Raw genomic sequence first — 25,426 nt, 5'->3', positions numbered from 1 at the left:
AGTAGTAACTAATGCCCTACCAGTATAAAAACTTCACTTTAAATGAAAAATAAAGATACATACAAATTACTAAGTATAGACATGGAATTTAGACTAAATGGTTATCATAGTAATGAATGCCTTAGATATCAAAAAAGTGACTTGAAATCATTTTTTAAATGCTAAATGCTATGAATGTACCTGTAATAGAATCAAATTGTATCTTTATTACACTTTCCAAATTTTTTTTACAAAGAAACTTTATTATTTTAGGAGGAATTGTTGATAAGGATCTTCGTCACTACCTCAACTTACGATTTCAGAAGGGGTCTGTTGACCACGAACTTCAGCAAATCATCCGTGACAACCTCTACCTCCGCACGGTACCATGTGAGTACCATGGCCAACACTCTTTTCTTTCTGTGATAAGCAGAGAAATGTTTAATCTTATATACTTATTTCAAAGAAAATTTCTGTCACACAGACATTTTATGGACCGTTGAAATTGGAATGAGTTTTGAGATATGGAACTACAATTATGAAAGCTTATAACTGTGGTTTTGTGCTATATGATAAAATCATACAGGGATTTATGATTTAAGCTATAAAATATATCTTAGTTACACTGCTCATATTGTATTGATAATAGTGATTCTAGACTAGACCATCACTAATTCTTGAATCATGACTGGGGCAGAACTCTACACCAGAGACAGGAGGCTACAAATTCCTGGGTTGAAATCATTATTAACAGAATCTGTGGTTGATTTTGCAACAGGGAGTCCCCCAATCGTAAAACCCATACTATAAAACACAAATGTGGCATGTTCCATTACTCTCTGGGAAATGATGATGAAACATGGTGACTCAGACTTCTGTATGCATGTCTCTAGCAATTAAAAGAGAGGACACGGTAAACTGACATAATGTGAAAAACAACTTCTGGTCCCTATTCTGCTTTTTTTTTATATTGCTCTATTAATGTTAGGACAAGGGAATTATGACTCAAGTCCTAGACCCTGTAAAGATATCAAAATCCACTTTCTTCAAGTGAGATATTTTTACTGCCCAAAACTATCCACACTCTCTAGAAATTCTGATGTGTTTGGTTGTGTATTGTTTTTTGTTTTTTTTTTGTTTGTTTTTGTCTAGTTATAGGCTAAACATAAATGAACTCATAACATGAGCTCTGGTGCCTTGACATTACAAGAAAACTTTGATTAGAATAAATTAAACAAGTAATACAAAATAATACATACAGTTGAATCACCAGCATTTCAAAAGCAATACAAATGAAAGCTTATATTAAAATATTAAAACACACAATGATGTGAAGACTGAAAACCACCTGGGGTTTTCAGTTATTGGGGATGGGTGGGAACTTGTCATCTTCAGTCAGTACTGAATGGTCATCAGAGTAATGTGATAACATATTTATCATCCATTACTAAGTAAGAACACTTGATGGTTGCTATCTTGTTGGTTAAAATAATTCCTATTCAGTGCATGTTTGTGAATGAGTAGACATTGGGCTCTTGCTTTGAAACTGCATGCTGTGAAAAGTACACTCTCTGACATGTGAGTTTGACATTCAAGTGATGGGCAGAAGATGGATTAAAGTGACTGACCTGCCCATAAAGTAACGGATGGACGCATTTTCAAAGTCTTGATGCTGTCAGTGCATCTAAGTGAGTTTATCTTTTGTGGCATGAAAGAAAGGAGACCTGAAATACTAAATAAAAGTCTTTGTTAAGATGGCAGCATGCAAAAGAAAATCTTAATTAAATATGACGATAATGGGGGGGATTTTTGCATTAGCTAATAATTAACTTTTTAAAACATCTTTCTTTAGAGTAGCAAGGAAAGACTATGAAGGAAAAATAAATATAAGGATAAAATACAGTATTTATTAGTGAACCTAGAGAGCTTCAGATGTGATTGTGGATCAAGGTCATGAATTCAATTAGAAACCCTCGAGTAATGCCTGTAAAGGAGATAATGAGAAACCCAAGGGATCTGAATATTATCAGGAAAAAATTGCTCTTTGATTTTGCAGTCACCACTCCTAATAGCCAATTTCAATAACACTATTCTTGAACAGTGCTTTTAATTTGACATAATAGTGAAAAAATCTGATATAAAGATAATTCTGATTTTATACTATTAAAAAGTGATTTCACATTGAGGAACAGTCTGGCTCCTTTACTCATTATATCTTTGAATGAAGCTTTCAGACATTCTCAGAGAGTATGCAATAAAATGTGCCAGTAGTGTGAAAAATCCTGCCATTGCTTAGAAACTTGCAAATGTATACAGCCCATCTATTGGCATTCATTATTGAATCTCTTTTACTATACTTTCTCCTGGGTCAATATGGTGTCGTTATTTGAATGAACCCACCATAATGAGAGGAAAATATGCTGCTAAGAATAATATCATTGCATATATATATATATATATATATATATATATATATATATATGTGTGTGTGTGTGTGTGTGTGTGTGTGTATATATGAAATATATACATATACATACATCAATGTGAATATTGCCATCTCTTGTTTAATCAAGCAGTGGCACTAGAAATAGATCCTTAAAAAGTGCATAGAGACAAAGGTGTAATCAATTTTGGATCCTGTGGGCTGGGCTAATATTTTTCTTCACAAAACTAGTATCTACCTCAATAAAAGAAGTTCCTCTGAGAATTGCCTCAACCTATAAGAAAAGGAGAGCCAGATCCTAGAGTTGAATTTCCTTGGTGTTCAGCATGCATGTAAGAGCCCTAGAGTTATAGGCACACACATTCATTCCCCATCTCACTCACATGCACACTCTGTCAAAACCAATTATAAGTACTGACCTCTTTATATACATCCTAAGGAGGTTTTTGTGGAGCTTTAACCACATTCTGAGGTAATCATAATCGGAGGAAGGTGAACAGTAAATCTAGGCCTCTACTGAGCTTTACCTGTAAATAATATAAAATTCTATGGATTGGTTTGCATAATCAAGAGTTGGTTGTATTTAGCATTTTGATTTAGTTTTCTCAGAACCTTATCTCCAAATTCTTTTAAAAAGTTAAGAAGCCATATATCTAGTTATGGAGGCATGATTCTTTTAGGGACCATATTTGGGGGCACAAACAATTGCATGCATCATCTTTGGTGCTCAATCCACTGTTCTTTCCAATCCCGTGACAAAGGAAAGGTCTTCATGAACCAATTCCATATTTGTGTAGAGCTTAAAACATTCTCACATTGAAGACCTTCATTAAGTTCCTCTTGTTGCCAGTTATACAAATAATTAGAGGCAAATATAAGATTTAGGTGACTCTGGCTACTAAATGTGAAAGTTAATTATTTTTAAATGGAAACGACAAAGAACTCTTTCCAGTAATAAATTTCTGTATTGAGATTTTATTTGATTGAACAAAAGTAGAAATGAGAAAACGATGAGGAGACAGACCTCTTGTAGCTTAGACTGTGATAAAGAGTAACCAGAAAAAAAATGCACATAGATAAAGGATGTAAGCGTTCAAAACAGCGACCACATGGAATTTCAATTACCCTGATGGTATTGCCTTTCAAGTTTGAGAAGGTCTAACTTATTGGCATTTATTTAGAAAGTGCACAGAGGCATTTTATTCCAGCATGTTAAAAGTACAAAGTTATGTTGTCAATTATTATAAGGGAGGCAATATAGATTCAAAAGCTATATTGTAGTTGGTGGAATAGATACTCAAAAATATTGGATTCATTTCCTTATATTTGGAGAAAATAGAGTTTATTTTGGTTTCACATTCTACTGAAAATAACATTGTATATATTTAACTTTGAGACTAACTGACCACAGTTAATCTCACTATGCCTCTTAATTAAGAGGAAAAAGGTCACTGCAATTTATTGGTAACAGTTCTGTTCTTCCCCCCTTGACATTCATTAGACACAAATCAACTTTGATAGAAACTTGAGTGGAGACATGTTTCACATCCTTTTCCCTATCATAACACATGATGTAGAGAATGGTTTTTACCAACCCATTTTTAAAGCTAAAAAGTTAACTGGGAGATATTTATAGCTATACCTCTCTCTCTAAAGATAACACTGTCATTTGTTAAGATGCTTCTAATGGTAAATACTTTAAATTTCTTTAAAGAGTGAAATACTAATATATATTAGGTAAAAGACAAACCAGTAAAGCTACAGTATAACTGATTACATAAAAACAAATACGATTAAATCATAGACTTAAAATATGAAAGAAAATACTTTTGTGAAAGACATTACTGAAGCATAAATCACAATAATCTTTTCACATATCTCAATGTCTTAAGCTTATAGAGCTAAGCCATGCTAAGAGGAATTGTCAAGGATACATTTTGATATTTATGACAAATTGCCTTTCACATAACAGATATGGGCTTTATAAAATAAATTAAAAATGATCTGTTAAGAGTAGTCACCAAAAAACAAAAATTACAGTTATACAATGAAGCAACATCTCTTTTGCTGACTGTGAGCTCATATGTATCAGTAGTTCGGAAGGAATATCATGAGGCACAAAAATTGTGAACAGGGTCAGAATTCTCTGCTGTACTGAGTGAAGCAAACTTTTTTGTTACCCAAAGCCAGTTTTTTACACTTTTATTGTTTTAATCTTTTAAATATTAAATTTACAAATTTAAAAATATGTGGTACTAAATAAGATAATACTTTATGTGGGTATTGATAAATATTTTAAATTATTCCTAGTCTTAATTGTAAAGATGCATTTTTATAGATAAAGTAAGATGGGAGAGTGATAGCAACCTAAAAATTAGATTACCAAAATGACAAGAACATCATTTTTCAATGAAAAGAATTTCGTTTAGTTTAAAATAATCAAGAATATGACTAAATTCTCAGCATGTCTTTCAGTATGTTATGCCTGACCATTTTGGTAATTTGAGCAATAGCTTGACATAAAAGCATAGGGGTGGAAACCACCAATTCCACTGAATTTTAATTTAACTATACTTCAAGTGACATTCATTATACATCTGTTCCAACATTATTCTTATTGTCTCAAATAGACTCTAAAATTGCTTTTAGAGTGTGAATCGAATTCCTTCACAATTATTTCAGATTAACTTGTCAGCTTTTTGTTCTTTGAAAATGAATTTGATTTTAAAAAATAGGCTAATTATATTTGGCACTAAATGTTAAAAATGAGCATTACTACTGAATAAATATGTCCATTATCATCTGGGGCCAAGAGAGAAGAAAATCTATAAACAAATATGTTTGGGAATATAGTTTATGTTATGGAATATGTGTTTGATGCTGCAAAGATATGTTGCATTTGTTTAACTCCATGAAGCTGTGTTAACTTTGCCTTACTAAAACACCTGATTGGTCTAATAAAGAGCTGAATGGCCAATAGCTAGGCAATGGAGAGAAATGGTTGGGGCTACCAGGTACAGAGAATAAATAAGAGAAGAATTCTAAGCTCAGCGGGGAAAAGAGCATGGGAAGAGTGAGAAAAGGAGGAAGGAGAACAACAGGGGACAGTTACCCAGCCACACAGTCAGCCATGGAGTAAGAAGATTTTTACAGAAAAGTGGATTATGTTTAATCATTCTTTTTTGATAATAAAAGACTTAATCATATTACATATACATGAAACTATTTTTGTGTCTTTTTTTAGGATATGTGAGCAAATAAATCAATGATAACAAATACATGATTCCACCCAAAATCTTAATGAAGTGGTAACTTTTTTGGGGTCACTTACAGGATCCTGGATGGTTCAAAGGCAGCTATGTCACTAAAAAATAAACTCAAACTTGGATGATGACTCACTGAAAGGATTGCATCCTTTCAGGTAGACCTTCCCTGTAATTTTCACCACATATATAATTTCTGGCAATGAGTTATGGATCTTGTATGCTTCAGTTACTTTCTGAGCCTTATAAGCTGCTCTTAGTTGCTGAGTCTAAGGAGTCTCTTTTCTCTCTAGGAGGAAAGAGTGTTACACAACAATTCTATAATTATTTTCTTTTAGTCATTGAACAAAATAAATATGTCTTCTTGGTTAGACGATAATGTTTTGGTTTCTTTGGGGGGTATATTCTATATATGGAAATTTCATCATTTAATTACATTAAATTTTAATTTACTTATTAGATTCAGATTCTTACCAGAAGTATGAAGTCAAAGAATGTTAAAAGTAATTACATTGACTTAACCCTTTGACACCATAAGGCATCAGTATTAGAATAAAGGAACACATCTAACACGAAAGAAAGTGGATAAATATCAAGAATGAAATTTTAATGATCATTCCAACCAAAACATTCCACTACACTGGTGTTTTTCCTTTCTTTCTTACTGGGATCTGACTTTTTCATGTAGTTTGCCTTTATCTCTTTACTCATTATAATGAGAGAGAGATACTCCTCCAGAACTTACAGGCCATTGATGGGTACATGGAATATATATACAACCTTGAGCTTCAAATATTCCCAGGTACTTCTCTAATAATAAGGGTATATGGATGTTTAATTCATTTTATATTCTCTTAGAAAGCCAAAAATCACTTTCAATAAAAAGCAGCCCTCACTTTTGGAGAGCCAAGAACAGTCTCCTTGAATGTTTTGGCTTCATAGCCGTGTGTGCTGGAATATAAGGCCAACATGTTCATTTATACCTCTATACTGTTTGTTAAAAAAAATAATAATAATTAAGACTATTAAGTCATACCAATCTAAGTTTTCAGTGTCACTGCTTATAACCAGGTTATAGGGTAATTATGTAAGTAGCTAACAGAAACCAGTAGGCAGAAAAGACTTGAAGACTGTGGACTACAGCAGGACCATCAGCATCTACTTCAAACACGCTTGGACAAAATGGTGATTAAGAAAGAAATACTGGTTATAGTTACTGCTGTTTTACTAACAAATGCAATAGTCAAGAGTTATTTGTGCATTGCAATTTAGTATTGCAGGTATACAGCAAGGAACACTAACCTTTGGCTTTATTTCTTTGTCGTTGTGAACTATTGGGAAAAACTCATCTCAGAAACAGGGCTCTGTTACAAGCTACCCACAGGACCTTTGTGCCTGAAAGAGAGCAGGTGATAGACTGGAATGAAGTGAACTGTTTCTTTCTGTTTCATCTAAAACTCTGTAGTTTTCAGATTTCATTATCATTATTCAAATCAATTCCTCTAATGGACTAAATTATTTGGAGGATGGAACACCCTTGATATGAAGCCGGTGTAAACAGCTTATGGAAGCTGAAGGTATATCAAATACAGCAGACATTTCAAGGAATTTTTTTAAAAGGTTTAAATTAAGTGCAGTTCCAGATAAAAAGCAGTGATGCATGTACTTTCAAATTTTTCTATGAATGTCAAGTTAAAGATGCCATGGTAACTCCGATGTTCCTTGAAATTTACTGTCACTATTCATGAAACTCTGAAACCTGGTCCAGTCTCAGTAAATGGATAAGAAAATAAACATAATGAGAAATACAAAGATTTTTTAAATTGCTCTCCTCCTTTGAAAGTGTAATGAGCTGAACAGTGACTTAAACACTTCTGAACCATGAGCTGTATTGTTATGAAAATGATTGCTATACTTGTGATATTTAACATGAAATATAGTGTCTTCTTCTAATGTTAAACTTTTGTAAATGTCACTTATGTGACTGAATGACCCTGTTGGGAGGGCCAAATGGGATTGAGCTAATAGGAGACTAAACCAATGCTTACTTCAGTCAAAGATTTTACAGCCCAAATGAAGAATTTGGGAGTGTCTGTAGAGTTTCTCACATGGGGTAATTAAAAGTTAAGTCTGATGTAGGATCAACAATTGATTTGCTTAAAATCTTCACAAGGATACTACCTTTTCAGGCAAGTCAGAATGGAGAATTGGATTGCTTCCCAGTTCTTACTCAGCCATACAATTGCCTTCCTGATTTTCCAGGACCAGCTTTCAGAGAAGTTGTTTTTTACACAAAAGGGAAGGTCACCATATATCTGTACAAGTTCTACAGGAGGGAAAGTAACTTTGAGTGCTGCTCAACACACACTGGCAATTACTCCTGAACTATTTCTCCAAAACAAGACAGAAGCCAAGCACACAACCAACCTGTGTGCTTCTGTCCTCTCCCATTTTGGGTAGAATTCTGACTGATCTATCTAGCTGATAGAGATGGAAAAAAATATGTAGATGCTTAACGGGCATGCATGGCTGTAGAAATATTAGATTTCATGTCCTAAATCCAATGCAAGTTAATCTTTTTCCATCTTGGAAAGACTCTCCTCATTGACCACTGATCACTCAAGTTCAAAATTGTTTTCTCTTTATCATGTCATTGCCATAAATATTAAAGTATATGTTATTTATGGGGTACAACAATTTAGTTAATACATATTTCATTCCTGTATTAATTTAGGAATGGAATAAATACATAAACAAATCTATACTAAGTATTTATTTATTTATTTATTTATTTATTTATTTATTTATATTTTAGGTGCATTGGTGTTTTGCCATGGGTCTTAGGTCCCCTGGAACTGGATTGCAAATAGTTGTGAGCTGCCATGTGGGTACTGGGAATTGAAGCCAGGTCTTCTTCTGGAAGATAAGTAGTGCTCTTAACCACCAAACCATCTCTCCAGCCTCCTAAAACTTTTTTAATTGTATAAGTTTTGCTGATAAAAATTTAGCTTTGTAAACTTTAATTCTCTAAATCTTTGCATACAATTTAATTATGTAAAACTTTATGAATAGGTATTATGAAGTCCCTAGTTCCTCACATTAGAATTTCATAATTCTAATTTCAAAAGGCTTCCTTTTAAAAACCATGTAGGACTGATAGAAGATGGAAATAATGTCAGGATTAACATTTAACAAGCACCTATGTACAAGATTATCGTATAGTTTAACTTAACAAAATGCATTGTTCTCACTTTTCATACTAGCAAGCTTATTTATAGAGAGCTGATGAATTCTTCTCTAAATCACACAGCTAGTAAGAAGATGGGAAGGCTTATAGACTGTGTCATACACCAAGAGCCACCCTTTGGGTATATCATGTCACCTCTTCAGTGATTATAGCTCTGCTTTCTTCAACGGTTGAACCAGAACACTAATGGGATATTCATCAGTAGTGATTAGTATTTCCATTAAAGCAGTAAGTTATGTGAACAAGAAGAAAACTCTTCAGGGATTATGGCTTGCACATGTTTCAATGGCTTCTCTCCAGTCACCTCAGCAGTATCATTCATACAAAGTGTCAAGGCTGATTATGATGTTATTAAACAATGGCTTGACTTTTCCCATTCTCATCCGAAGTACAACAAAACAGAAGCAACAGGGACATTTGCTCAAGAGTTCCTAAAATGCCTCTTGTTTTGAAGAAGAGGATTACTCTTCATCTCAATGTGGCTACTCTGCACTGACTCAGTCTCCACTAATGACTTCTCAGAAGTGGACAACTTCACTAGCTCACTTTGGCCACAGTCCCATACTGACACAAATTGCTTATTCCCTTCATTAAAAGCATATAGATCTGATCAACACAGTTTCCCTTCTAAAGTATGTTTCTGGTTAATATCCCAATTTTGGCTTAAAATTTTAGATTCATATGCACAGTGACAATTCGGTGTCTATCGAGAAACTTAGACTACTGAGAACCCAGTGAGTGAGCAGCCAAGCTTAACTTCTGCCAAGATTTTATCCCCCTTTTATTGTTTCTATTTATTCCACAAGGCAAACCAGTATAAATAATGTAACATGACATGCAAGTTTAGAATAGTATATAAAACAATTGAAGGTATTTTAATGAGGAAAATTACTAGAATATTAAGAGAAGGTGGAGACTAGGAACTGTCATTCTTCAAGAGTGCTAACCACAACAGTTGCCTCTGAGGCCTTCAGGTAAGACCAGAAGCCTGAGGCTGAGAAAGACTTCACCACTCTGGCTGCAATTGTTCGAAGTTCTCCTTGAGGACCAACAACCTGTGAGTGGACACTGAGGTTCTTGCTGAAAACATTCTATCTCTGTTAGTTTTGTCTCTGAAGTATAATGTTTGAAATTTTAGTAACTCCTTAGACATATAATAACAACAATATATCTTCATTTTATTATGTAGTTGAAGACTGGTTTTTAAATTTGTTGTTTTAGTAATCTGTAGTTAAATCCTTATAAATAAGACTCAGAGTATTTGTTAAGGCTTTCCCCTTCCCTGTCTACACTGTCTGCTAATGACTACATTATTCTAACTGGTTGTAGGCTACCAGAGAAAGGCAATTGTTCCTTAGAAGGTGAGAATTCTTATACAGTGTCCATGCAATCTGCAACTATCCTGCTCTACTTAGAGAATGGGACATTTTAAATGTGTATGGGAGTCTTTTTCATTTTTATTCACAATTTTTCTATTTAAAAGAATGAATGTGATACTAACAAAACTTAGTTCATAATTATATTTCTCACATGAGAAATCAATTGACAAAAAATGCTTTTGGAACATCATTTCAATTTGGAGCAAGAAAAGGAATCTTAATTAAAATTGAGGAGTTGAATATATTATTTGAAGCTCTACAGGAAATTAATTATACTTGGAAAGGAGCAAGGTGCTTTTAGCACTGAGTGGAACAATCTCTTTGGTCAGAGGTCAAATTCAGCAGCTTTTTGTGGGTCCCCAAATCATTTCTGTGTCTCAGAGTTCATTAGTGAATTATGCTGTAAGTCTTTGGGAAGACTTACTTAAATACACATACAAGTGATGCATGAGTACATAGATTTGAAAGCCTTGTGTTTAAATCAACATGTTGACATAATAGTGGTGTTTTATTTTTACTGTAAACAAACAAAAAATACAATTTCAATTATCTCCCAGGATCAGCATATTTCTCTTTGTGATTACAGTAATCTTTATTAAAAGTTATCCTTAAAGATTTTTTTTGTAAAAATTGTGGTTGTTTTTTAAACTTTCATTAACATACATAATAACTTGTTTAATTTATAGATATTAAATCCTCAGTGGCAATAGGACCACAATTTTATCCTGGTACATGAGCTAGCTTGTTGGAGCTCACTTGCCATGGTGGGATGCCATGCTCAGCCTTAATGAATGGGAGAAGGGCCTGGACCTGCCCCAACCTATTGTGCCAGACTATGTCAGTTCCTCCTGGGAGCCCATAACCTGAAGATGAGTGGACTGGCAGTGGGCTAGTGGGGAGGTGAGCAGGGTGGGAAGAGGTGAGAGGGGGTAGAAGGAGGGGTGAGAGGGAGAACTGTGGTTGGAAAAATAATAAAAGTGATGCAAAAAATTGTATAAACTTTTGTATATTATAATTATTTTTCCTGTGCATGTATCTAATACGGAAGTTGAAATTCAGTTCCTTTTTGTTGTTGTTTTTAAAATAGTGAGCACTATAAAAGCTACAGCCACCAAGTCAAACAACCTCAGGCTAAAGGCAAGTTTAAATCGGCTCTGGAAACCAAGCTCAGTGGAACAGGTGATAGGCCCCTTTGTGTATTTGTTTTGTTTTGCTTTTTGAGACAGAGTTTCTCTGTGTAGCTTTGGAGCCTGTCCTGGAACTCACTCTGGTGACCAGGCTGGCCTTGAACTCACAGAGATCCACCTGCCTTTGCTTCCCAAGTGCTGGGATTAAAGGCATGCCCCACCAATGCCCAGCCCCCTTTGTGTATTCTGGTTGATTACCGGTGAATAAATCCTAGGAGCTAGTAACAACTTGAGAGCAGAGGTGGATTTCCTATGTCCCAGGGAATTGGGTGGTAACTTTAAAAAAAAAATTAAGAAGATTGTACAGGACTTTGAACATGGTTAGTAGATTCTGAGCATGGCACTGTTATACTTTGCAGAGTATTTAATCTTGTGTAGGACAAGAATAACCAAATAACATAACAGAGGAAGCTACTTGGATTTAAATCATAGTAAGCATACAAAATAAGGTTTCAACTCACTATAGTGTCATCAGAGAATACAAGTCAAACTCCACTGCGATCTCATTATATTCCAGCCAGAGTATAAGGAGTCAAGAAAACAAGTAACAACATACGCTAGGAAGGAGGTAGACAAAATGGAATTTTAAAAACTGCTAGTGGGAGCATAAACTAGTTTATCCTCTATGGAGATTAGTAGGGGAATTCCTCCTCCACCAAAACTGGATCAACAACATGACTGAGACACACCGTTCCTCCGTATTTTATTTGAAGGACTACTATAGCACTGTTCACCATTGTGAAATTCTAGAACCAACCTGGGTATCCAATGAGAGAGGGTTATGGAAATAAATGTAGCGTATTTATACAATTGAATTGTTTTCAACCATAAAGAAACATGAAATTATACTATTTGCAGAAAAAAATGGATTAAACTGGGGAGAATCATATTACAAGAATTAAGCCAGTCTCCAAAAGACAGAAGTCATGTTTATTCTCATTCGTGGTTCCGAGTTATTTTTAATTCTAAGAGATAAATTAGTTGGTTTGTGTTTAATTTATCTATACCTTTTTATATTTAATTAAAATGTAGTTATATCATTTCTCCTTCCCTTTCCAATCTCTTTCTCTTTGTTATTAATTTATACATACATGCACATACACACATATGTGTGCACTCTCACACACATATAAATATAATCCTCTGCTTGATTCATTTAGTATTACTTAAAAATATATGATTTTCGGGGCTGACAACTGGTATTGATAAACAGCTACTCTTATTCTCAGAAGAAATATCTCCCTCTCTCTTGGCATTTGTTAGTTGCTTGTAAATTTTTCCATTGATGAGGCACATGAAAGTTAACCCTTCCTTATTGCATATCTATTGGTAATATAGTGCTTTAGGTTTTGTTTAGGCAGCCATATTGTTGATTTATTATGGGTGAAATAATACATCTTCCCTTAGGAGACATGGTCTCATAGCAGAGTTCCTAGTCCTCTAACACTTAGAATTTTTCCACTCCATCCTCTATGATGTTCCTTATACCTTAGGAAAGAGATTGTGTCACAGATGTATCCACTGGGGCTGGGCATTTTACAATCAGTTGTTCTCTGCATTATTTTCTGGTTGTGAATTTCTGTAATAGTCATTGTTTTAAAGAAAAGTTTGTGTGATGAGTGTTGAGAGCGACATTTATCTGTGGGTATAGGAATAAATACTTGGAATGCACTTAGGAGTTATGCTGATTTGGTGAAGTGGTAGGAATTCTTCTCTAAGATCCATGTCCACACTGTCTATCCCAGGGTAGTTGGCTAGATCCCCCGTATGTGTTAGAGTTTTCCTACATTGAATAGGCCTAATTCCATTTAGAGAGCCATTTGTGGTTTCTAAAGTTCACATAGTTATATGAAATCATGCACACACATACACAATGAAAGTAGAAATGAACCGGTCAGTGGCAAAAAGGGCACAAATAAGACGCAGAGGAGTGAGAAAGAATGGTGTAGAAAGGCTTGTATGACATTTTAATTTTTGTTTAAAAGTAAAGTAAAATAATAAATCATATGTGCACTTTTATACTGAGGTACATTGTCTATTGAGTCTCTGTAACAACTTTACCCATCTTACAGAATAAGGAGTAAAATACTCATGATGCACCTAACATTGCCTTGCAGAATATGAACGTTAGAAAAATTTTGCCTTCATTATGCAAGCCCTTATTAGGGATGGTAAGAGAGCTGGCTAGTTTTAAATGAATGAATTCATTTGTAAATGGAATGAATTGTCTCAAGATGCTTGGGGCAAGGACAGAATATTGCTAGTTGCAATTTCTATGCTTACCAGGGAAATACATGGGACTTAGAGATACTTTACTCCTTTAAGATAAATCATAAACAAACAGAATTGTAACATGAGAACACTGACAACAATCACATCTCTAGAGCATACCTTCTCATCCTCAGCAAGGCTATTGTTTGTGTTGGGGATTACACACCATCCATCCCATGGTAATATCCATTGGTCCTTCCCTTTAGGTATCTATGACATTTTATGATTTGTAGCATTAAAAATATTTTAATGCTTTGCCAAATATCCTCAGAGGAGTATAAGTGACCCATCTGAGAACCAAAGTTAAAGGGCAAATGTGTCAAAGGCATTTTTTAAGAGAGGGTGAAGTAGTTTCGGTATTGTCCATGAAATTCTACGCATTCTTACCCATTTAGTTTAATCTTCCAGTTACAATGACGAGGATATCCTACTAAAAGTCTCATTTTTTTTACAGTAAATGTTTTCCTATGAGTAATTCTAGAGCAGCAAAAGTGTTTTCAGCCAACTGATACCATTAATTTTGTTTATATAGCTTTTTGAGTATTAACTACCTTTATCAGGACTCCATCTGCATAGACTATATTTTCCCATGGACTTCTTTCTGCTAATATGAGCATATACACTTCATATCTACTTATGAGGGGGAAGGGTCACATTACTTAGAAGAATGATTTGTGTCTATGAATATGTGTGTGTTATCAAGCAAGTTTAATGAGTATGTTTTGATTATCACATGCCATTTTCTTGTTTCAAAGTCAAAGTTAGTGACTCAATTTTAAAGTTTAGGGAATTAACTGAGTAGTAACTGCCTGATAAAAGTCTACTCAAGCCTTCTACTAAAGCTTCTACTTAAGTCTTAAGTGGACATTTACCCAATGCATGGACAGATGGAAGACATAGGCATATGCTTGCACTTCTGTTTTCTTTGGGGGATACATGATATCTAACTGTATGGGAATACAAGATAGATTATTAAGTGGAGCAAGAGAGTTGGAATCAGGTGACACATTGTGTAGCTTCAGTTCCAGTTAGTGTGTAATCTATAGCGAGGACAATGTGTAGACTTAAATAGTGTTACAAAACTAATTTTATGTGAGACCTCAGCCAATTGCAACAGTACCTCCAGCATCCAAGTAATATTGAAATCAAAAGGAAGGATTCTAAGCACAGCATTTTGTTATGGTACAGGTTTTGGCTCTAGTAGAAGTATGCCTACTATTGATAGTATGTGTGCAGATGATAGGATGTATTCCCAAATAGTTATGTCATATAATTATTGATGTGGTATACATGGAACAATTTCACACCCATAGATAACTCTGTGAAATGCCTGTGTTTAGAACTTCTCTTATGCTTCCTAGCTACATTGTGTAATCCAATCCTCCTTCAGCCATGTGGAATAAAACATCCCATAAACTTCTTTTAGCAGTAGCCAAGTACCTTGGAACTCCTCCCTTGAGAACCATGACTGTCTCATTCTAGTGTTCAGGACATCATGGTAATTACAATTCCAAATATTTCTGCAATAAAAGCATGGCAGGAAGTTAATCCTTGACTTGCATAATGCAACACATGTAACAACCAAATCTTTGAAGTAAGCATAGGTTGTATTTGCAGGGGAGATGAGAGGCAGCAGGACAGCTACTAACAATGTAATTATTGTCAATGTAATTAATCTGGATGTGCAATCAATGAAATAAAATGCCTTGAGCTGCTTCTTTTTTGCAAGAAGAATGTCCATTCAGATGTCCAAGTGTGCTTACTCTGCACATGGCTAGAAATAAACCTAACCAGAGGCCTTATGCACTCACGCCACTACCTCCGCCGAACATTCTTCTTCCTGCCGTTTGCTTTAATTCTGTGGATGCGGCCCCAAACCACTCCAATCTTCAATTTTGTTATCTGAGATTCTTTTAAACTCATTTTTTCTACCTTGTTCTAAGGCACTCTTTCTTGTGTCTTACCTTTAACAATGTGTCTTGAGGATTGTTTTAAATAAGCTATCCTCAATAAAACCACAAGACTCCCTCGGAAGGGAAGATTGGGAAGAGGCCACATTGCCACTGATGGGATGTGATAGAGACCCATGGTGAATGAAGAGTGCCTTCAGAACCACCCTGTAAAATGTCACCACCATGTAAAATTCCTGCAAGTCTACTGACCCACCTCTTTCAACCCCTACAGCTAAGGTTACAGAAAATCAACTAAATATTGGGGAAATGCAAAATAACTCAGAACTTTAATTAATGGGTTTAATTGCAAGATTAAGAGAGTGAGCTATTTCCACACATTTTCTGCTTCTCCTCGAAATGCCCCCTATCTTGCATTACCTGCTTTGCAAGGCTTCCTATATTCAACAGCTTATTTTTAATTTTATGTAAATAGCTAAAATTCATTCTACTGTATGTTCATCTACCAAGATTTCATAAAAGCAGATTTTTATTTGGTTTGCATTTAGTTTCTCAGAAATATTTTAATCTGAATTGTAGTATCTTCAAAAACAGAACCTACAGAAATATGTATTTCTCTATATTTTACTGTTTTGTTCTTGGTTGACTGGGGCTTATTAATATTACTTCTATAGAATAAATTTATCTAGGTAGTTATAAGTTTGGGTATTAAGGCTTCTGTGTGGTTTGCATCCCAGAAGTTCATGTGCTAGAAGCTGGTCCAAGTTTAAAATGGTCAAACTTTGAAGGATTGGAACCTAGTGGAGGTAATTAGATCATTGAGTCCTCCCTTCATGAATGGGCCAATTCTGTCCCATAGTTGTGGGTGGTGTCTCATGTGACTACATTAGTTCTTCCCAGAATGGGTTGTTCCAAAGTTAGGCCATCCCATGCATTTGACCCTTTCCAATCTCTCCAATGACATGATACAGTAGGTGGCTTCCTTACAACCTCTCATGCACCAAAATATTAATGCAACCTTTAACTTTTAAAGAAACTTCTAACCTTAAAATAAATGAGTATTTTTATAAATATGCCCAGTCTCCAATCTCTTGTTACAGTGACTCAAAATGAACTGAAATATTCAATGAGTTTTCCGACTCAGTATACTTAACAGATACTTGCTATCTCCATCAAAAGGGAGATTATTCTTGGCAATCTTGAACATAAGTCGGTCTCAATGTTTGTAGTGTACTGCATAACATTATTTCAAGGTTCGTTTATTATATCACATTCACGAGTAATGTTATTCCTCATAATGCAAACCAAAGTACATTTCATAGGAAAATGAATCTTTGGACAAACTGTAATAATCCCTTAGTCAGTTCTGAAGATCATTATTAGCAATTAGAAATTTGTTTCTCTTCTGTGTGTATGCACATGTCATTATAAAATGATAGAAGCCACAGGGACCATTGCACTGTTCATCAGTGTAAAACAAAGTACTTCATCTTTTCATACTAGCCATTAATTTCATTTAGAATGATAAAGAAATCAATTAATTTTAATACAATTCATACTAGCAATTCAAGTAGAGGAAACTTGTAAACATGATATATGAGGAAAAGACAGTAGGGAATAAATATTCCCTGTTTTCTGTGAAGTTTTCATTATATTTGCACCTTGAACTAGAAGACTTTCAGCACCTGAGTAAACCTGTGGCCAGAAGTGTTAGTTCAGTATGGATGAGACAAAAGGAGACCATTGAGTTTTATTCTGGAATTGGTTATAGAGCTTGGAAGCCAGGCTATAATTTTCAATCATGCTCCACTCAATGACTGGGAAGCTTGATTATCAAGCTATACAGAACAGAATCAGCATGAAGCTTTCATTTGGGGGTTCCAGTAGTGTTAACTTGACATAATCACCATTATACCTGTGTCCTCCTTCCTAAAGTCTGACTAGATAGAAAGACTGGCAAGTAGCTCTGTGCTCATCAGCACACCTACATCTATACTTTTCCCCAACTCACCTTCCAATGTCTGAAGTCACAACATCAGGGAAAGTTGTTAAATAAAGTTTCAACTTCTTGTCTTGTAGCAGAGGTGACATGTTGATCCATCCATAACAGACTGTGAGGAGCTTCCATAAAACAAACACCCTCCGTGATTCTACTCTGAGAGCTTGCCTTGTATTTCAGGGATGGGGTGTGAAAACACTCAGCTAATGTGATAAACAGCCTTCAGATGGAAGACAGGCAGCATGAGTGTTTGAGCTCTGGCTCAAATGAACTTTTCAAAGTCACTCCATTTTGTGGTCCTTTGTTTATCTTGATACTGAGGACATTGCACAACTATGCTAAATTGGAAGGAATAGTTGATTAGGATAAACAAGATATACAAAAGAAAAATATAATGATGGGTTTCATGAGGAAAAAATAGGCAAACTTCTCCTGGGCAAATCAGTCTCACCTGGGATTCACAGAGACTTTTGCTTTATTTATGCATTCATTTAAAGAAAGTGATTTTTAAATAGCTGAGATAGATAGATAGATAGATAGATAGATAGATAGATAGATAGATAGATATTTGTGGGAAAGACAAATAAGAATAAGGTAGCATTATAGTTTATTTTTATTTCCAGGATAAAGACTTTCATTTATATTCTTTGTGGCAAAGTTAAGATTAATTAGCATTCATGAAAAATAAATAGAAATGGAAAATGTCATCAAATTGCTAAACAGTGTATTGTCAGCTTTAATTTCTTTAAAATCTCTACACTAGTCTTTGAAAGTATTCCCTGTTATGTATCACAGACTGTATAAACACAGTGAGGTAACTGACTGTATGTGACAAAATACAGTGTGGGTAAAGTACTACTGTCATCGCTGAAGACTGATTGGGCTGCTTGGAGAGACACTACCTGGAATTCTCTACATGGATATTTTCACAAAGGTATGCAATCTAATTAACAAAGACAACCTTCCTGCTTCCAAAGACTAAGTGTTCTACAAGTCAAAATCAAATTATAAATTTATACATGCCCAGCAAGCTGTCACAGCCTCTCCTCATTAATCTGCCAAGACTTGAAAGTATGGGATTATATAAAGAGAGCTCTATTACTACAGGGAAGGAAAATTTTAGATTAATCTCAACAAAAGTGACTTACAAATAAGCCACATTAAAGAAACAATATCAAATAAATATTAATTACCTGGTTAAAAATACAACTAAACTCCATGAGTTGAGATGATAACCTTATCCAAACAGAAGATCCCCTTCCCCAACCCTAGTCCTTTATTTCCTACCTAATTTGAGATTGTCAATGGTGATACATAGTACTTTTATCATGTGGGTTTTTGGGTGTGTTTCTATATGAAGTTTAAGATTATGTTTTCAGTATCTGTGAAAAGCCGTTTTGGGATTTTGATGGAGATTGCATTGAATTTATATATTGCTTTGGTAGGATGGCCATTTCATTATATTAATCCTACTAGTCCATAACTACACTGGCAGGGAGTCTTTATATCTCCCAATGCCTTCTTCATTCCAGGGCTTGTGCAGTTCTATTTGTACCATGTAAATAATTCAGACTAATTTCCTTTTTTCAGAGGAAAAAGTCATTGTCTCTTAACCTCAAGTTCTTTTTAGTACAATAACAGACTTGGAGAGCAGAATATAAGCTTCTTCCATCAGTAGGTATGGACATTGTTAAGCCTGTCAACATGGGAAAGTTTCAACTTCCGTATGCATACAAAAAAAATCAAGATAATAGAGAGAATCATATAGAGTATATTCAGAGTCAGAATGTCTGACTGGTTGCTGACTATGGATGTGCAAGTAGCCCTGTGAGCTGCAATGATTAGTTGACATTTGTCATCCTATTCTGTCAACAACCATTTGGTCCCATGATGAAAAGCTTTCTAGAGAGTGCAACTGAATTTCCTTTGCCTACATGGGTCATGGCCTATATTTAACTTAATCCTCTTAACTATCATTATCGTTATTAGCATTAATGAGTTTCTATAAGTTTAATTATTTGTCGCTTTACAGTGACACTATCAAAAGAGGCAGCTCGATGTATTTGTGTGTGTGTGTGTGTGTGTGTGTGTGTGTGTGTGTGTGTGTGTGTGTGTGTGTGTGTTAGAATATTCAAAGGGAAGGCTCACTACTTAACTCATTAGAAGCATTTCATTTACCATTGCTGTGAGTCAAATGTTATGTCATGCACTGGGACTGAAATAGGAAAGTGAGTAAAGGCCCTGCCCTCATGAATGTTTGTTTGTGTGGGATATGGAAAGAAAGCTGAGGGATAATCAGTACTGCTAAGTGTGTATCCACATACACATAAGTTGCTCTGACATTTCCCACAGGATTAGCAGAGACGGTAACTCATAAGAAGAGAAGGAAACTGTGATAGCATATGAAGGATGGACGACTCATGCTACACAAAATTCTGGAATGAGTTTACACCTTTCATGCGATGTGAAATCTCAACTCAAAACTGGTTCTAAGCAACCACATGTAGAAAGCTATTTGCAATTCATTTATATGGCCTGCACACAGTGAAGAAGTAAACAGTGTGTCCTAAAAAAGGCAACAATAACCCTAAGAGAGACATACATGGTCCCTTGGAGAAGGGGAAAGGGATAAGATCTCCTGAGAAAATTGGGAGCATGGGGGGGGGGGCAACTAGGAGAATGAGAAGGGGAGAAGAGGAGGGGTGAGGAGGACATGATGGCGCAGGGAGGTTGAATTGGGGGGAAGAACAGAAGAGAGCAAGATAAGAGATAATATAATAGAGGGAGACATTATAAGTTTAAAGAGAAATCAGGCACTAGGGAAATGTCTGGAGAGCTACAAAGATTACACCAACTAACAATCTAAGCAACAGAGGAGAGGCTACCTTAAATGCCCTCCCCTGATAATGAGATTGATGACTAATTCATATGTCATCATATAGCCCTCATCCAGCAGCTGGTGGAAGTAGAAGCAGACACCCACAACTAAACCTTGAACTGAACAGAAATCCAGATGCAGAGAAGGAGGACTGATGAGCAAAGGGGTCCAAACCCCCTGAATGTGGGTGTCAGTGAGGAGACCTTGGAAATCTATGGGGCCTCTTGTAGTGGATCAGTACTTAATGCTACAGTAGGAACGGATTTTAGAAGCCCATCCCACACGGAAGGATACTCTAGACACAAGGGGGTTGGCCTAGGCCCTATCCCAAAGAATATGACAGACTTTGAAGATCCCCTATGCAAGACCTTACCTTTCCTGGGGAGCAGAAAGTGTATGGGATGGGTAGGGCGTTAGTTAGGGGGACAAGGGAGGGAGAGGAACCTTAGATTGACATGTAAAATAATTTTCTTGCTAATAAAAAAAGGAAAAGGAAAAGAGAAAGAAAAAGTTCCCATCAAAAAATCAATAAAACAATAAAATAAAATGAGTTTAACAACCAAAAAAAAAAAAGGCAACATATAGCAAACCAATAGCCAACATCAAATTAAACAAAGATAAACTTAAAGCAATTCCACTAAAATCAGGGATAAGACAAGGGTATCCACTCTCTTCATAACTATTCAATATATTATTTCAAGTTTTAGATAGAGTAATAAGACAATTGAAGGAGATTAAGAGGATAAAATTTGGGAAGGACAAGTCAAAGTATCACTATTTGCAGATGATATGATAGTATACATAAGTTACCCCCAAAATTCTACCAGGAAACTCCACAGCTGATAAACACCTTCAGTGGAATGGATGGATGCAAGATTAACTAAAAAAAGCAGTTAGCCCTCATATATAAAAATGATAAGCTGGGCATTGGTGGCATATGCCTTTAATCCCAGTACTCAGGAGGTAGAGGCAGGCGGATCTCTGTGAGTTCAAGGCCAGCCTGGTCTCCAGAGCAAGTGCCAGGATAGGCTCCAAAGCTACACAGAGAAACCCTGTCTCGAAAAACCAAAAAATAAAAGATAAATGAATTGAGAAAGAAATTGGGGAAATAACACCCTTAACAACAGCCACAAGTGTTATAAAATATCTTGCTGTAACTCTAAACAAGCAAGAGAAAGACCTGTATGACAAGAACTTCAAGTCTTTAAAGTGTAGGTGGAAGTTTCTGTCCTGCCTGGTCCTGAAACCTTTTAGTACCAAACAATACACAAAGGTTTAAGTTAACTATAAGCTGTTTGGCTGATGGCTCAGGCTTCTTATTGGCTAGCTCTCTCTTATTAACCCTTTTCTATTAATCTGTGTATCTCCAAGTGGTCTTGGGCTTACCAGTGATGCACAGACCTGCTGCTTCCTCACCAGCTACATGGTGTTTTCTCTCAGGACTCACTCTTTGTGTTCCTCTTCCCAGAATTCTCCAAGTCAACCAATAAGAGAAGCACATATTCACAGCATACAGAAAAACATCCCTCATTATTAAAGGAAGAAATTATAGAACATATTAAAAAATGGAAAGATTTCCCATGCTCATGCATTGGTAGTATGAACCTAGTAAAAATGTCCATATTACCAAAAGCAGTCTACAAATTGAATGTAATTCCCATCAAAATTCCAACACAATTCATTACAGAACTTGAGAAAACAATGCTCAATTTCATATGGAAAAATAAAAAACCATGATAGCTAAAACAATCCTGTCCAACAAAAGGACTTTTGGAGGTATTATCATCTCTGATTTCAAAATGTACTACAGAGCAATAGTAATTAAAAATACATGGTATTCTCAAGAAAACAGACAGGTTAATCAATGGAACCAAATTGAAGAACCAGATGATAACCCATACATCTTTGGACACTTGGTTTTTTATAAAGAAGCCAAAAATATACAAGGGAGAAAAGAAAATATTTTCAACAAATGGTGCTAATTTCAACACCCAGAGCCTGATATTGGGGTTCAAACTTCAAGCTGAAGATCAGAAAAGCAAAGCAGCAGCCATTAACCCTTACCTCTACCTCAGAATGAAAGGACTCACCAACTAGCTCTCCTCAGCATGGCAGGAGACTGAATACTTGAATCCTCATTATGAATGCCTGATCTGAGACCCTGCTACTGTCTTATATACCTCTCATGTATCCTTGAATTAATGGTGTGAGCTATAATTCTCTTTTAGACTGATTCAATCTTCTGTAGATCAGGGTAGCCTCAGACTCACAGAGATTTGTCTATTTCTTAATCCTGAATCCTAGGACTAAAGGTGTGTACCTCTACCTCCTAACTTCTGGCTGCTGGGATTAAAGGCTTGTGCCTGGCTTCTATGGCTTGTGTCTGACTTTGCTTTCTGAATCTTCAGGCAAGCTTTAATAAACAATATATCACCACAATAGGTCTGACTGGGTGGTCTGCAAGTAGAACAATGCAAAGAGAACCATATCTGTCACACTGAACAAAACTCAAGTACAAGTGGATCAAAGACCTACCTCTACATAAAAGTAGAAACACTGAGTATGGTAGAAGAGAAAGTGGGGAATAGCTTTGAATGATTTGGCACAACAACTTTCTGAACAGAACACAAATTTCTCAGGCACTAAGAGCACCAATTACTAAATGCAACCTTATGAAACTGAGAAGTTTCTGGAAGGCAAAGGACACTGTCAAAATGACAAAATGTCAGTCTACAGAATGAAAAATGTTCTTCACCAAACCTGGATCTGACAAACGACTAATTTCCAAACTATATGAAGAAATCAAGAAGCTGGATAGCAACAAACTAAATATTCCAATTAAAAATAGGTTACAGATCTAAACAGAGAATTCTCAGCAGAGGAATCTCAAATGGCTGAGAAGCACTTAAAAAAAAAAAGAAAGAAAGAAATATTCAACTTCCTTAGCCATCGGAGAAATGCAAATCAAAATAACTCTAAGAATCCTTCTTACTTCTGTCAGAATGGCTGAGATCAAAGACACAAGTGACAGCTCATGCCGCTGAGGATGTGGAGCAAGGGGAACACTCCTCCACTGCTGGAGGGAGTGCAAAATGACCTGTATGGTCATTTTGGAAATCAATATCGAAGTTTCTAAGAAAATCGGGAATCAATCTACCTCAAGACCCAGCTATACTGCTCTTGTACATAAACCCAAAGGATGCTTAACATACCACAAGAACACTTGCTTAACTATGCTCATGGCAGCTTTATTCTTAATAGTCAGCAACTGGAAACAACATACATGTCCATCAACTGAAGAATGGATAAAGCAAATGGGGTACATTTACATAATGGAGCATTACACATATGTTAAAAACAATGACATAGTGAAATTTGAAGAGATCATCCTGAGAAAGGTAACCCAAATCCAGAATGAAAACATGGTATGTACTCACTTATAGGTGGATATTAACTATCATCTAAAGGATATGCTACAATCCATAGACCAGATGAAGGGAGGAGCCTGGTTGAGGGGCATGGGAACAGGAGAGTGCAGGTTGAGGAGATAGAGAGAGATAGTACTGGGAGACACACCTGGAATGAGAGTCATCTCTGTGATGAGCTAGACACTTAGAGCTATGGAATGCTCAAGAATTGATAAAGATGACCCTAGCTCTTAGCCATGGGAGATATGGAGCCTGAACTGGCCATCTCCTGTAACCAGGGAAGACTTCCAGTAGAGGGGCTAGGATACCAACCTAGCCACATAACTTTTACCTACAATTTGCTGTGCCTACAAGACACGCTAGCAAAGTGGCAAGAAATTATGGGATTGGACAACCAATGACTGTTCCAACTGGATAGCCAACCATGAGAGGGGCTGTTTCTGACTCTATTACCTGCTTTTTGGTCCTTTCCTCCTACTTGGTTGCCTCATCCAGCCTTTATAGGAGAGGCAGTGCCTAGTCTCACAGCCTGACCTTTTCTGAAAAGAAAGGATAAGTAGATAGGGTTGGCAGAAAAGGAGAGGTTGATGGGAGGAAGTGGGCAGAGAGGCAGCAGGGAGATGAAATTGTAATCAGGCTGGAAATTAATTAATAAGTTAATTAAAATTAAATAAAACATGTTACGATAAATCTTTCTGCCCAAAACTGCCCAAGCCCTTTCACCACATGGGCACATTCCACCAGCCGCCTGAGTTCTGCCAGACAAGTTATATCTCCAGTTAATGCATAGAGACTTATATTAGGTACAAATGCTGCTTGGCCAATGACTGGAATTCTCATCTGTTAGCTCAATCTTAATTATCATAATTCTATATATTTTATAAGACTTACCTTATCGGACACCTTCTATTGGCGTGCTCACTTAACGGTTGGTCACATGGCGACTCTCCAGGAAGAGAAGAACCCACTTCCTTCTTCCATTGTTTATGTATGAATCTCCCTGCTATGTCATTTCCTGCCTGGATCATCATTTCTTTACTACATTTCCCAGAATCCTCCTTGACTCCTAGTCCCATCTAATTTGCTGACTCGTTGGCCAAACAGTACTTTATTCAACAATCAATAAGATGAACATACACAGAAGTATATTCCCCATCAGAAAATATATATTTTTATTTATTTATTTATTTATTTATTATTAGAAAGAAAATTATTTTACATGTCAATCCCAGTTCCCTATCCCTCCCCTCCTCCTCTGCCCCCCTAACTAACATCCTACCCATCCCATACCCCTTTTGCTCCCCAGGGAGGGTGAGGCCTTTCATAGGGGGTCTTCAAAGTCTTTCATATTCTTTGGGATAGGGCCTAGGCCAACCCCCTTTTGTCTAGGCTCAGGGAGTATCCCTCCATGTGAGACAGGCTCCCAAAGTCCATTCCTATGC

At 36.0% G+C, this 25,426-nt stretch overlaps 1 protein-coding gene and 1 long non-coding RNA gene across 2 annotated transcripts in view; one reads left to right on the top strand and one right to left on the bottom strand.

Annotated features, from left to right (window-relative positions):
* Magi2 (membrane associated guanylate kinase, WW and PDZ domain containing 2) overlaps positions 1 to 25,426 on the top strand; it is a 1,367,305-nt gene that overhangs the window by 420,065 nt on the left and 921,814 nt on the right. Inside the window, 1 exon segment of the mRNA XM_027393460.2 lies at positions 253 to 369. Within this exon segment, the coding sequence (XP_027249261.1) occupies positions 253 to 369 (117 nt within the window).
* LOC113833159 lies at positions 285 to 7,081 on the bottom strand. Its single transcript, XR_004771811.1, has 4 exons — positions 6,988 to 7,081; positions 2,842 to 2,949; positions 1,608 to 1,711; positions 285 to 399 (listed from the first exon to the last, which is right to left on the bottom strand). It is a non-coding gene; the product is annotated as an uncharacterized LOC113833159 (long non-coding RNA).

The sequence above is a fragment of the Cricetulus griseus genome, assembly GCF_003668045.3.
Source record: "Cricetulus griseus strain 17A/GY chromosome 1 unlocalized genomic scaffold, alternate assembly CriGri-PICRH-1.0 chr1_0, whole genome shotgun sequence".
Classification (NCBI taxonomy): Eukaryota; Metazoa; Chordata; class Mammalia; order Rodentia; family Cricetidae; genus Cricetulus; species Cricetulus griseus.
This window is presented reverse-complemented; position numbering and strand designations above follow the sequence as displayed.